Consider the following 13,381-nt stretch of genomic DNA (forward strand, 5'->3'; position numbering starts at 1 on the left):
TATTAAACACAGCATGAGTCTCAGTAGGAACCAGCTGAAAAACAAGTACATGCCACCTCTGCTTCCCTGGGGGCCTCATGTGCCTGTGTATCATCTAATTTATGGCATCCTCAGAGGAGCCTTGCTCTTAGGGAATGACTACAGCATCTCTAACTTTATGCACAGGCACAGCCACCCTGCCAGTCATTTGCAAACACAGATGCCCCATGAGGATGAGATCTTCAGAAGAACAAGACCTCTCTGGATGCCAAGTGCAAAGGCTGCAACTGCGTCCTCGCTAAAGAACCTAGAGCAGGGATCGTGCACCATAGAGGAGGTCCTTCTCAATTGAAAGAGCGGGCAGACAGAGGGGTGAATCTCTCACCAATGCTAATGCGCAGCCGGGAACATTCAAGGGGCCTGAATACCAACTGCAAGGATGAGAAAGCGGTCTGTTTGGGGAGGAAAGGTAAAGCCCTGTGAAGTAGCCTAGAAGCGCTCAACAGATCCTCACAGACTCCAGGCATGTTAGCTGGAGAGAAGGGTGGTAATAACAGCTAGAGAACCTGTGCCCTGCATAATAAGAGACGCCTGAGACTCTTTTCAGATAAGGTTGGGAGCACTTTAGAGCAACGCGACCTGTTCAAAGACAAACAAGCAAAGGGATTATGCTGCTTTTAGCACTTTGGTGCACTGAGCATTGTGATTATAAGATGGGTAGTGCATAAAGGAGCCACTTCTCATATGAATCAACTTCTAATACGAGCCTATTTTTTCTCCCTTGAGACCTACTGAAGTCAATGCCTCAAGGATTTGTATGACAAACAGGAGTCTTTTTCCTGTGGCTCTGCATGCCCCTCTGTAATAAAAACCATGACCTTGTGGTTCAATTCTGAAGTATAAGGTTAAACGCCATTTAATGTGAATATACATCAAGTCTGCTCATGAAATTCATAGCCCACCAAGTCCATGCAATATACTCCATCCTTTATCAACTTACCTTCAGTTCTTGTGACATCTGGCGGTTATGTTTTTCCAATTATGAAATATGAAGACAGGAAAGATTTTCCTCTTGCTGGCATGCTGTCTCTTTCTAACATCTACTGTATATCTCATTACTACCCCAATGGTCAAGAGGTACAGGTCACCCACTGACAGATGACAGGTGAGGAGCCATACCGATTTAACGGTAATTGCATGATTAGTGTAGGTCACGTTCATCCACATATCCATACATCTCTGACCGTGCAGGACATGAACGAAAAACTACATGTTTTGATTTATTCACCCTGTATCATGCACATCACTTTCACACAGCCTGTAAGTAAGAGTGCAGGAGTAGTATTGGACATTAGGCAAATGTAATACAGCTTTCGAATAATGGCCCTGCTTCACTGCCCCATAGTCATATTCATAGGAGTTAATGACTGCCTCTGCTAGGCTATTAAGGTGGCCTATAGGCAAGGGGGGGGGGGGGGCTCAATATACAGGCAGTGAATGAAACAATATATTCTGAGGTTTCTCAGCAGGGGCCACTGATCTTCATGCAGATTTCGCTAAAGATTTAAAAATAAAAAACCTTTTTACAGGTCATGTGCTGAAGTAACCCCAAGCCTTTTTTCAAAGAAATTTCACCATAAACTATAAAACAATGAATCTAATAATGTGAAAAATATCTAGAAGATTTAAAGTCACAAACACAGACTTCTTTGGAGCGATGCACAATAGTATAATAATTATCCGATGTGCTGATGCATTTTAAATTGCTCACAAATGTAGGGTTATTCAAGCCAGCCAACATTTGTCCCTGAATATTCGTGTCGAGTTTTGCAGACACAGGCTCCTTGAGCATTTAGAGCTGTGTGGTTTTGGTGGGGAATGTGGTGGAGGCTGAAACAACAGTTTGGACACACTGTTGTTTGAGGAGACGAATGTGACAATACCGAATCTTGTTTAGTGTGTGTCAGGCATTGCACTGTAACTGGTCCAAGTTTGGCGACATGACCGGGCACAGTTTTCGTCTGCCACCGTATTTGCTACTCTATACATCCATATCACACACTTTCTTGTGCGCTCCTCTGATCGCCTCCAACAGCAACAACAACAACAGCAACAACAACAACAACAACAACTGTAGCTACACTATGTGAATCAGAAAAAAAAAAAAAAAAAAACCTGAGTTGCGCATCTTACCTTGAGCCTGAGCGCTGAGGATCCAGGTCGCCGACAGCAGAATCCAACAGGAGACCCACACCTGTCCGACCCGTCCAGTCCGTCCAGCTGAAGTAAGCATGGTCCGCGGCGCCACCGCCGAACCCCCGGTGCGCCTTCCCCGTCTCCACGCTGGGAACATGTTGCTCGGTGGCCACACACTCCCGGGAAGAGTCCTGGCTGCTACTGGTCCTGTGCGTCAGACTGCTCCTCACTGGTGATGAGGGTGAGTGACTGACTTGAGGGGGTGGGGGAGTGAGGGGGTGGTGGTGGTGGTGGTGGTGGGGGTGGGTGGTTGGGGGGAGTTTGGAGAGAGCTCAGTCCGTCAGAGAGCGCCAGGCACGCAGACAGGAACGCGGTAGTATGAAAAGCCCGTGGACAAGTCCCGCATGAGCAAGGCGGAGTCGGTCCGATTGAATTTGCTCGGCTGTCAAGTGTGCGAGACAGAATATTGACATCATCTCCCTCCTCTGCTCCGAGCAACCTCTGGATGTATCACGGAGAGATGAGTAAAAAGGCAACGAAAGGATACGTGACGAGGTGGTGATTTAACACAAACACCCCCCCCCCCCCGCCCCCCAAAGTTCATATGACGTCTGGGTGACAGCTTTTGCCCAAAAGTCAATCTTCTGATTTAAGAAGATTTCCATGTTTCCTACACAGACACCGCTCCTCGGCAAACGTGTCTTTGAGTAAGACACCTGCTCCGTTCCATTACCCAGTGGCCAGCAGCGAGGTTACAACTGTGGCATCCAGGTGTGTGTGTGTGTGTGTGTGTGTGTCTACTGTTCGAAAGTGGAAACTCAGTCAAGGTTAAAAAGGTTTTCTCATGCTCACAGAAACGATCTCCGTTGACCTCCACATTTGTCAGTATGGGTGGTCGCTCACTATACATTCAGGCGGTTTTTCTTTTCTTTCATGAATTGACCGTCTGATAGACTGAAACTGTGCGCAGGGATCTGAACCGAGCCATGCCGGGCCAAGTGCTCTTTACGCTATTGCCACCAAGCGGCAGAAAACGGTAGGACACATCTATCTGGACAGCTATGATTGATTGCTGACACATTAAAAACCAAAAGCCTGGATTTCAGAACTACCTGATGACAACTAAATCTTTCCAGATGGCTGTTTCGGGATTTTTTTTTGCTGCTAAGGATAAAGTATTAACTGGGTCGCAGACTAAAAGTAAAGCATGTGTGATTCTGTGAATCTATTTATTCTGCACTGGCTTCAGTAAACCCTGGCTCTGTGGTGTGGTTCATAGCCCCAACAAACCCAACCCCCCCCCCCCCAAAAAAAAACATTACACAGACGACTAACATAGGAAATAGCTTACACCTGAACAATTTAATGTGGTCCAGAAATTAGTCTGAGATCAAGTAGAACGGCCGTCTGTGAGTGCACTAGAGTGTTTCCTCTATCACTAGACAAAGCATAAAAGCCAAGTGTGAGCACACACAGAAATGGTTTGCACTTCTCAGAACAGCGGAGGGTACACATGGGCTGTGATATAAGCTTTGTTGTCCTTGCTCTTTTTGCACTCTCTGAAAAATGCATGCATGGGTGAGATGGAAGCTTCAAAGAGCTGTCACAATATTTCTGCCTTAAAAAAATAACAAACAAACAAAAAAAAAACACGGGTATGTATGTGTGTGCCATTAGATTTCTGTGAGTTTTGAAGACCAGCAGTAGTGACGAGCTGGGAACATCCAAGCCACCGTGAGCAAGGTAAAGTCTGCCGCTGCTTTTCAAAGAGAACTATTTGAAGTGTAAACAGAGGTGGTACTCTCTGCCTGTGGGATGTTGCCTCACCTAAGTCCCTTTTATGCTTTTCTTTGTACAGTCTGACAGTGAATCGGTTCCCCTGTCCTTTGCTCCACAGATACCAGCCTCCCTTCTCCCTGTGTCTTGCGTCTCACTGCTGCCAGGCGCTCATTTGGTCTCATCCATTGCTCCCTCTCTTTATTTCCTCTCCCCTCATCCCGCTTGCCACCCCATGCACCAACGCCCCCCCCCCATAATGATGTGCTGATTATGAGGCTCTTAGGCCAGCAGATTGCTCTCCTGTCTCATTCGCATGCAGTGGAAAATTGCTGCTGTCTTGGAGCACCTACCCCGCTGTGCGTATCAGGCAGGTTGACATTAGCAAGCTGCTGGGAGCGGTGCTCAGGCACGAGGGCAGGTGCTCTGTCTCCGTCTCTATAACTGTTCTGCAGCAGAGGAAGCAGAGGCTGCCTGATGCTACAAGCCACGCTGGTGGTGGTGGTGGTGGTGGTGGTGGTGGTGAGGTGTGTGTGTGTGTGTGTGTGTGTGGGGAGGGGGGGACCACAGGCTGGTGTCAAAAAGTGAGGTATTGTGTAGCTGACATTGATACAAACACTTACAGAGAATAGCTACTTTTATTTGCAAAGGAAGAGATAGTATTACAGTGTTGCACAGAACATTCAAACCAGTCTCATTCACTGACCTACTGCCTACACAGCTGCTCTACTACTTGAGGTAAAGGCAAAACTCTTTCTGATCAAAGTGCCTCTGCTGCCATATGACAAGAAAGCTAAATGACAACTAAAGGTAGCACAGGAGTCCTTGATGCTCCAAATGATTCGACATTGACAGACCAAATTAATTTGGTCCCACTGACTTTGACTGCATGAACTCACAATAAAGTTGCATATTTTTTTTAAATACAAATTTTCAATTAAATTTTGAAACCTTGGACAACCTTGTGCAACTACAAAGCGCTTGCTCTGAACAGCTCATATTGTCTTATTTTCTAATAGCAAGCACAAAAGATGTTTACTCGATTCAAGAATTTGCTACAATCAAGTGCAATTTCCTCGATAGTCCTGAAAGCTGAGTCTGCGATCAAATGACCTGTTAAAACCGATGCTCTTTGCAGCATAGCATCAACATAAATCCTACTAATATAACATATGCAGAGCAATTCTTCTTAGAGACATCATTCACATGTAATTATTTGTATGCTCAGATATTTTTCTTTTTTCTTATTTTCTTTTAACACCAGGATCTTTGAATGTTCCAGCATGTTCTCAGGCTCACTGACAGTCATTTGGCAGGTTATTGAAGTTCACTGTCAGAGGGACTGTAACGATAATACACTCCTACGAAACATCACAGCTAAATAAATACTCATGTTGGTCTGGGCGATGCGGGAATGCACTGCGGCCTTTGGAAAGCTGTTCTCTTTCCATCAGCCTCGCCTGATTTGAAATAGCTTGATTGAAATGAGCTTTATTTGAGATTGGCCATGTGCTGCCTCACTTATGCATGCAGGCATTATGGTGCAATGGGAAACAAAGTGGCCATGAAACACCAGTCTCTTCCTGTCATATCTGTGGGTAAAGACCAGTAAAGTTGCCATAGTCTATCTTGTTTCAAATACTAAAAAAAAAAAAAAACCCCAAAAATTCCATCCATTTGCTTCAGCTCTGTTTTTCATTCTCTGTGTTCCTCTGTGCATGCTGCTACCATTTGACACACATGTTGCTGTTGCTGATTTTCCAATTTTGAGCTTTCCTATATAAAAAAAAGAAGAAAAAAAAAACGTGACAGACGTTCACACACACACACACACACACACACACACATACAGTACATACACTACAAAATGCTGCTGCATCAGTCTTGACACTTCATCTATAGTGTCTGACAGTGAAAAAACTGATTTCTCCCCAGTAACAGATCATCTCACAGCTCCTTCCTTGAGACACTGGTAAACTCCCACTGCAAATTGAAACATGAAAAATACAAACAAGCTGCTGCTGCTACGAGATGCATAACTGCATCTGAGCAAAGACATCAGAGGATAGCATCATATGTCACTCTCTTAGATCTGTTTTCTCCCCACAGCAGAACACAATTTGTCTATCTTTGTTCATCCTGTGGACTTGGCAACTGGAATTCTTCTAGGATTTCATCATAACAAAAATACATTTCAAAATAAATTACCCTAAACAATAGCATATTAACAATAGCATCTAAAGCATATCAAATACCTGAAGTTAGGTTATCTAAGTTTATGTGTTGTTAAAAAACAAACAAAAAAAAACAAAACAATATTGAGTAGGTCTCAGAATATTCATAATATCCAAAAATTACACTGTTATTACCCAAGGGACAACTCACTTAGGAATATTGCCTTGAATCACTGGCATAATTGGTCTCCTCCAGTCTCACTTTGATGTAAATAACATTAGCAATTTTCCAGTCATTTTGCATTGATCTTCCACTGCAGAATTCTGCCCCAAGAAGCAGCTGCAAATTGAATGTCTTAAACTGAAGATGTGAAGTGTGCATTTCATTTACGTTGTCAAGAGAAACTGCTCCACCTGAGAGATGCAACATTATTGGGATTGATTCTCTGCCTCGCCGGTGGCAATTTCTGCCCACCATACGCTGACCGAAAGGAGCACATGAAATGGTATAAAAACACGTGTGAGAGCGTTACACTTCCATGGCCCACTGCAGAGTCAGACAGTTGCATTATGACTTCACCTTATGCTGTAAACTGCTGCTCCGGGGCCAGGTCTTTATCAGACTGTTTGCTCTCAGAACAAGTTCTTCTCATGAATCCACCGAGCTACTTGACAACTTGACATTTGTTTAGCGATTGTTGTGCCCTGTTTTATGTTTGTGGCTATCCCTCCTTCCTGTGTCACTCCCCATGACCTTCACCGCACTGATTCAGCAATTTATTGTGTCTACTTCCTCTCTAAGTCCTTGTTTAGATTCAGCAGCTTGCAAAAGAAAGCACTGCTTGTAGAAATACTTTTTTTTTTTTCTCTGTTTCTCTGTTCTCCCTGCATCTGAGCAGCTGATAGAATGGGAGCTGTAGCACTACAGCATATAAACATTGTTTTCATTGCACATGGTCCTTTTGAGCTGATGAAAAATTGGTTTACAGCACTACACAGATAGTGAAACAATCAATGTTTACCATTGTGCTGCAGAGTTATGAGGGCTCTTTCTAACTGAAGTGAAACACAGTAATCAATGATTATTCCTTGCACATAAAAAGCTGTTCATTGATCACAAGACAGTTTGGATCACCGCAAACAAAAGCGAGCTAAAACTGTGAGAGGAAAAAGCATTAGAGAGCATATCCCCAATCATTTTAGATCCCCGGCTGATAAAGGTCATCTTTGTCATCTTCATACTCAGCTGCTGGAAGGTAATTAAAGCAGCTATTTACATGCAGAGCAAAATAATTTCCCCTACTAGCTCTCGACTCTGCCTTTTGGCTGATCACATCATACTTCTAAAGCCCATAAACCCTGCCATGGTATATCATGGCATTATAAAATACCCTGGGCACACTAAAGATTAGGTGGGATGAACAGAGATATAGAAGCCAGAGGTCTCTCGCAATTTCACACTGGTTTTTAGCTTGTGAAATTCTTCCCTGTAGCTGTCACTCTGCCATAAGTCTCCTGTGTGTATGTCACTGTTGCAGCAAACCAGTTCAACCCAACATCTAAACAGAGGAGAGTCCCTCTCTTGGTTTTAATGACATTACAGTGGGATCCAAAAGGAAAGTGGTGTGAGACTTTTGGACCAAGGGTCTCTCTGGAGTTGATGCCTTGTTTCTGAGTGTTCATTACAGCCTGTTTGTCTGTAAGCAGTGCTGGAGGAAGAGTGATAATTGCCTCTTGATTTTAACAATGTGTGAAGATTTTGGAACCTAATGTTTTTCCAAAACCATGCACAGCTAGCAGAATTTTTGGTTTTAAAAACATATAGGCTACAGCATGTTTGACTGGGCTGTGTCAATCCCGCAGATATGAAACTGTTGTCTGCTTAGTCTGCACACATTAACTGCATTTTCAACACAGTGAATAATGGGGCAGAATGCTTGTAATCAGATCAATGGCTTTGAATTATTGCACTGTACTGATGCCATTATGCTGTATTATCTGGCTAAACTTAAGCCAATTGAATTGCCCTAGTCGCCCAGCAGAGACAGAGTGATTAATGTAGTTTTCAGGAGTTTGGGCTGTAGTGTAATGTAAATGAATGTGGTAGAGTGTTGGAGTGCTCCCATGTGGGTCAGGCATAGTTTGGGCTGTCTAGAAAGCACAAGACAAGGTGTATACAAAAATTAGGATTCATTCAAAAACGCTCTCCTTCCTATTGTCAACAGGAACACAACATAAATCAGATGACTATAGAATGAGGAGTGACTTATCATCTGCAAACATGGCAAGTTAGAGCAGACGGGTTTATGCTAAGATTAGAGAAATGTACACTCAGAGTATCTGACATAAATCACTATTTTGACAGGAACAAAAAGATAATGTGGCCAACGACTTTGACATGCGATCGATTGGTTATTTTGAGTTATGACATCGATGTGTCTCACAGATGTCTTGCAAGAGCATTTGCTGACTGTCATTTGGAAATTATTCCCAATAGAGAGAGAGATTAAAACATTAATAACACGACCCTGTCCTGTAAATGAGGCTTGAAAAACTGCTCCTTCCCTCTTTTTTAATGTAATTGGCTGCAGGAGATTAGATTACCTGTTAACAGTTTATTGACAGTATTTGTAAGATATGCCATAAAATGACATATTGATTTTCATAAAGCAGCAATAAAGTGCGCTGTAAAGTACATTCAACCATAACCCAGTTCTAACAGCATCAACGCTGATGGGAATTGATGGAGCTGTTCAGACTAAGGGCTTATATTCTTGATGCAATTTCTTATTCTCAGCATGCAGCCCACGTCCTCCACTGTTTAACACCTGAGTGTTAAAGCCACACAAGGTTAACAAAGCAAGACAACATTTTCATTAGAGAAGCCACTTGAGCTAATCACAGAGAGCTCTTGTGAAGTGATTATGTCAAAACCATAATTAGTGTCCTTGTGACGTCAAGACATCCTGTTCGAAATTGGACGGCAGACATACACTTATGATAGAGGTCATTTTTGTCATCATCGGGAGTATGGAGCCAAACCTTTTTATCGTGGCACTGAATGTGGCCACTCCATAAATTTGACACAGTGCCAATGGGTAATCATGTCCTTTAAGTCCATTAAACAGTAACCACTAAGCAGGCCCGTGGTTGTCTTTTTGATGACAGTCTTGGATTGAATAGAGCAATCGCATTCCAGGTTCACATACATTTTCCCCCTCGGGCAGCAAGAGAGGGGAGTCAGATATTATCTCCTGTTGATGCAACAGCCTCCATCAGTCTATACAGTCAACCCCCAAACCTCCAGGAAGAATGCCTGCAGGCTTCAGCAGTCTCAGTAGTTTACAATCGAGCTCTTATCTATTCCCTAGCACCAGGCCTGTATGCTTCAGCTCTGGGTTTATGCCACTGTCAAGAGACATCAGAAACAGCTTTATCTTCATCATTACTGATGTTTCCCTTTCCAACATTATATACGCACATAGTACACAGCAACCCGTGATAAGAAACTTCATTAGGAATTATCTTTACGAGAGACTGCTGTGTCTAAGCTGACATCATTATGATGTCTTAATTATGCTAAGATAAAGTAATGATTAGCTAGAATCAAGTGTAGCTGGCTAGTTGATTTATGCAGGACTATCAATGCAAAAAAAAAAAAAAGTGAAGAGTAATAGAAACACTGTGTAGAATTCATGTATTGTACAGACCACATTTGCTGGATAAAGTGTGATCCTGACCTGCAGTCTGCCCTCACAGGTCTTTATTGACTTAACTCTGTTGTTCCTGATTCAATACCAGCTGCCTCATGAGACTCCAGCGTGAGTGAGCTCCCAAACCCTTCAACATTTTTTTGCTCCTTTATCTTTTTTTTTTTTTTTTAAAAAACATGTCAAATCATAAATCCAAATATGAAAGTACTGCATAAAGAAAACAAATTGAGAGCAGCCAGGGAACCTCATGTCAACTGAAATGAAGGTTTTCAGGTGGAAGAAAAAAAAAATAGTTCTGTAATCTCTCTGTGAGAGGTTTGGCCTAAATTCAGTAGGTCAGAAGAGAATCTGTGTGCCTTGTGACCGAACACTGTCCTCTATCACATCACAACAATCTACCCTGGGCACATCTGAACACATATTATGTATGGGCCAAAAACACTGTTGTTTATTCCCCTCCTTATGATCTTCCAGCATACAAGAGAGCGTCCGCGATGATGAAGACACTCTACTGGCTCCCAGCCCATCATCCCCAACCACCCGCCACGGCTGCAGCAGCTCTCAGACGGTGAAGAACAGTGGACTAACGCCAGCTTGCTGCTCCTGGAGCTCTTTCCATCCAGCCAAGACAGTCATGAATAGTTGTGGCAGGAAGTGACCCCAACAGAGAGCAGCCTCCTATATGTTGGCGCTCAGAGATGGCTAACAGGATGTGGGGGAATCATGACAAAGTCAGTAGGTAGAGTGCAGGCCACCGATGGACTAATGGAAGCTGAACACCGACACTGTGAGTCAGATTTGGACTCAGTTTGGATGTGGATTATGCCTGAAGGCCAAGAGCCCACTGGCCTCTGTGGTTCTCTGTGTCACCTCATGATGTTTCACCCCGAGTTGATGTGACTTCATACACACCATGGCCAAGAAGCCCTCTCTGTGCTTTTCATCACCTCTGTCTGATCTTCCATCCATTCCAGCATGCCTCCTAAACCCAGGTGAGAAGGGCAGTCTCCCACTGTGCTACAGACCATCCAGGGCATTCATGTTCTCTCTGCTGTTTCTCCCTAAAAGGCAAAATGACAGACTTTTTAGAAGTTGTATGTACAAAAAAAAAAAAAAAAAGTTGACCTAGTGAGCAGCCCTGTTGGTTCAGCATGCTCTTTCCTAATCTGGTGGAAATGGCTGTCAGCCATTTCCTCTTATCATGTAAATACACGAAACACAAGTGTTTTATGACAGAAATCCATGCTTTGTAGCTCCAAGCCGATACAAAACAAAGTAAATATGTGTGCTAGCAAGCTTATGCTAGAAGTAATACACATAGAGAATGGCTTGTCTTGTTTATGTTATGTTAAATGCTTCATTGCTTAAAAGTTGTTTCTATTTTTTTCTGAAATAAACCCAAGCTTTGCTGTGCTTTCTTTTGCTTTGTGCACAACATTGCTTCTTTACTCTGTTGTGTATCCAAAGCCTGACCTGATGTTGGTGTTTTCTGCACCTATCATAACTACCTCAGCTGCTGCAAGAGTGAGAACTGAACGCTGATGTGTAGTGTGTCAGCAGTCCCTGGGCATCAACCTACAGGCTGCAGCCCGCGAGCTGCTGAGGGAGTGGGACCACATTATTAACCACGATGTGACAGTGGAGAGTGGAAAGTGGGAGGGATGCTGAACTGGGGCTTTAAAACCTGTTTTTTTTTTCTTTTTTATTGGTCCACTATTAGTTTATATCATTAGGTTCATTCAGGTCTATGAGTGTTCACTGCATTGCCTTTTGATCTCACAATGAAGAAAAGAAGAAAATACATAATTTCTATTCTGGGCATCTGTCTTGTGGTTCAAAAGTCAGTAGTAGTCAATAATACAGAGCAAAATAATGAGCTGAAAGTTTTTTAAAAGCTGCTGGAGTGTTGTCTTCAACTCTTTCGACTCTGCATTGCTAACCCTCTCGCTTTACAGATCATTTCAAGTCATTTTAAAAAATGTCAAATTATTTTTCATTCACTTGTGCCTCCAGTTGAAAAAAAAAAAAAAAAGGGAATCAAGTTAATGAGGTAGTTGGTTGCTGTGGATGTAAATCTGGTCTCCTTAGCCTTTTTAGCCAGGAGTTAGCTTTCCGAATCACATGCCTTACTTTTTTTTTATCCTGGACCGGCTAATGTCTCATTCACTCCTCAGTCCTTCTCCACCTCACTGTTGTTCCAATTTCCTGTTTCCCCTGTCTCCAATTTTCTGTCACATTCTCTGTTCAAATGTCAAGCAGCAGCTGCCAGTGTCTTGCCATTGCAGTCTGTGCTCATAAATCTGGGCTAATTCTCCACCTCTCTTCCATGGTGTATAAATCTTCTCACTCACAAGAGCACTGGTCCTTTTGATGAATGGGCTAGAGAAAGTACTGGATGCCAAGTGAGCTCCAGTAGAGCGCATAATCCACACAAACACAGACAGTGGAGATTCCACAATGTTTCAGTTAGCAGCAGCATATCTGTATTTCCATTTATTTGGTGCACCTTAATACCTATAATAAAGAAACCAATTGTTATTCACCCTGTTGAGCTTGTTTTCCTCTTCGTTTTGATCTCTTATAAGATGTTTTTGCAGTTTATAATGGTAGATTCAGGAAGAATGGAGTCCCAGCATTTGCATTATTTTATACTAAGGGTGAAAAAAAACTCAAACTAGCCAGAACATTCTCATAAAAACAATAATAAAAGCCAAAAGTTTCAGTACTTCACACTAAAAGTGGAAAGAAGGTCATGTTCTGACGATTCAATTCCTCAGTGAAATGTTGAGGGGACTGTACAAAGTCACAAGCAATGGTTGAGGCTTGACTAGGCATGACAGCGGGTCATCTAATTGCCATAACAACACGAGTCAAGGCTAGCTTGGTGCAGAAGACTAGTTTGTTGCCACACAAACACAGCACTGAGTGGGTGATGTGCTTAATGAGGGGGAATGAAGATTTGCGTGTCCACTAGCTAAAAAAAACGTTTGTTATTTTGTGCTTCATTAATACCAGCTGCTTGAGTAGGCCCAGTTGATCTCCATGTCAACACACATTACCGAGTCAATCTTGCAGCTTGACTACTTGCTGAGGAACCAATCATAATCGATCGCCTTGCCTCACCATGGGCACCAAAGACACAGCGAACACCCTGCTAGCTTGTCAAGTGCCAGAAACACTCATTCAAAAAGACATCTTGACAACACGGTCCCTTGGCACACTCCGGGCATTTGTCCATCACTTTGAACAGTAAATGAAAGTGCAGCAGATGACATCAGTCATTATGAAAGACCTGTCATGGCGCCTCTCCATCGCATCTCACACCTGATACTTCGCTGGTGAGGGGGGAAATGATGTAGTCAGTTTCCAGCTGGCAAACAGCTGGTGACGTTGTTGTCTGAGCTGAGCTGAAAAATGACACATTAACATACTGTGTACTTAAACTTAAAGAGATAAATCACTATCTTAAACATTTGCAATAAGGGCACTCCCTGTTCAACAGTCCCTAAAGTATATTATCAGCTGGACACATGTAGAGCACCT

General features: G+C 43.0%; 1 protein-coding gene and 1 long non-coding RNA gene across 3 annotated transcripts in view; one reads left to right on the forward strand and one right to left on the reverse strand.

The window, feature by feature from the left end:
* sdk2a (sidekick cell adhesion molecule 2a) overlaps window positions 1-2,431 on the reverse strand; it is an 82,111-nt gene extending 79,680 nt beyond the window's left edge. For both annotated transcript variants that reach the window (XM_071473300.1, XM_071473290.1), the window contains exon 1: window positions 2,173-2,431. In XM_071473300.1, the coding sequence (XP_071329401.1) occupies window positions 2,173-2,332 (160 nt within the window). In that variant the 5' untranslated portion in view covers window positions 2,333-2,431. The remainder of the gene's footprint in view (window positions 1-2,172) is intronic.
* Window positions 2,432-2,595: 164 nt separating this feature from the next.
* LOC139615394 (uncharacterized) lies at window positions 2,596-12,357 on the forward strand. The gene is made up of 3 exons (XR_011687363.1): window positions 2,596-2,730; window positions 2,854-2,946; window positions 10,313-12,357. It is a non-coding gene; the product is annotated as an uncharacterized lncRNA (long non-coding RNA).
* The last annotated feature ends 1,024 nt before the right edge of the window (window positions 12,358-13,381 follow it).

Source organism: Trachinotus anak, unplaced genomic scaffold, assembly GCF_046630095.1.
Source record: "Trachinotus anak isolate AG129_WGS33_773 ecotype Australia unplaced genomic scaffold, CSIRO_AGI_Tana_v1 ptg000003l, whole genome shotgun sequence".
In the NCBI taxonomy this organism is placed as follows: domain Eukaryota; kingdom Metazoa; phylum Chordata; class Actinopteri; order Carangiformes; family Carangidae; genus Trachinotus; species Trachinotus anak.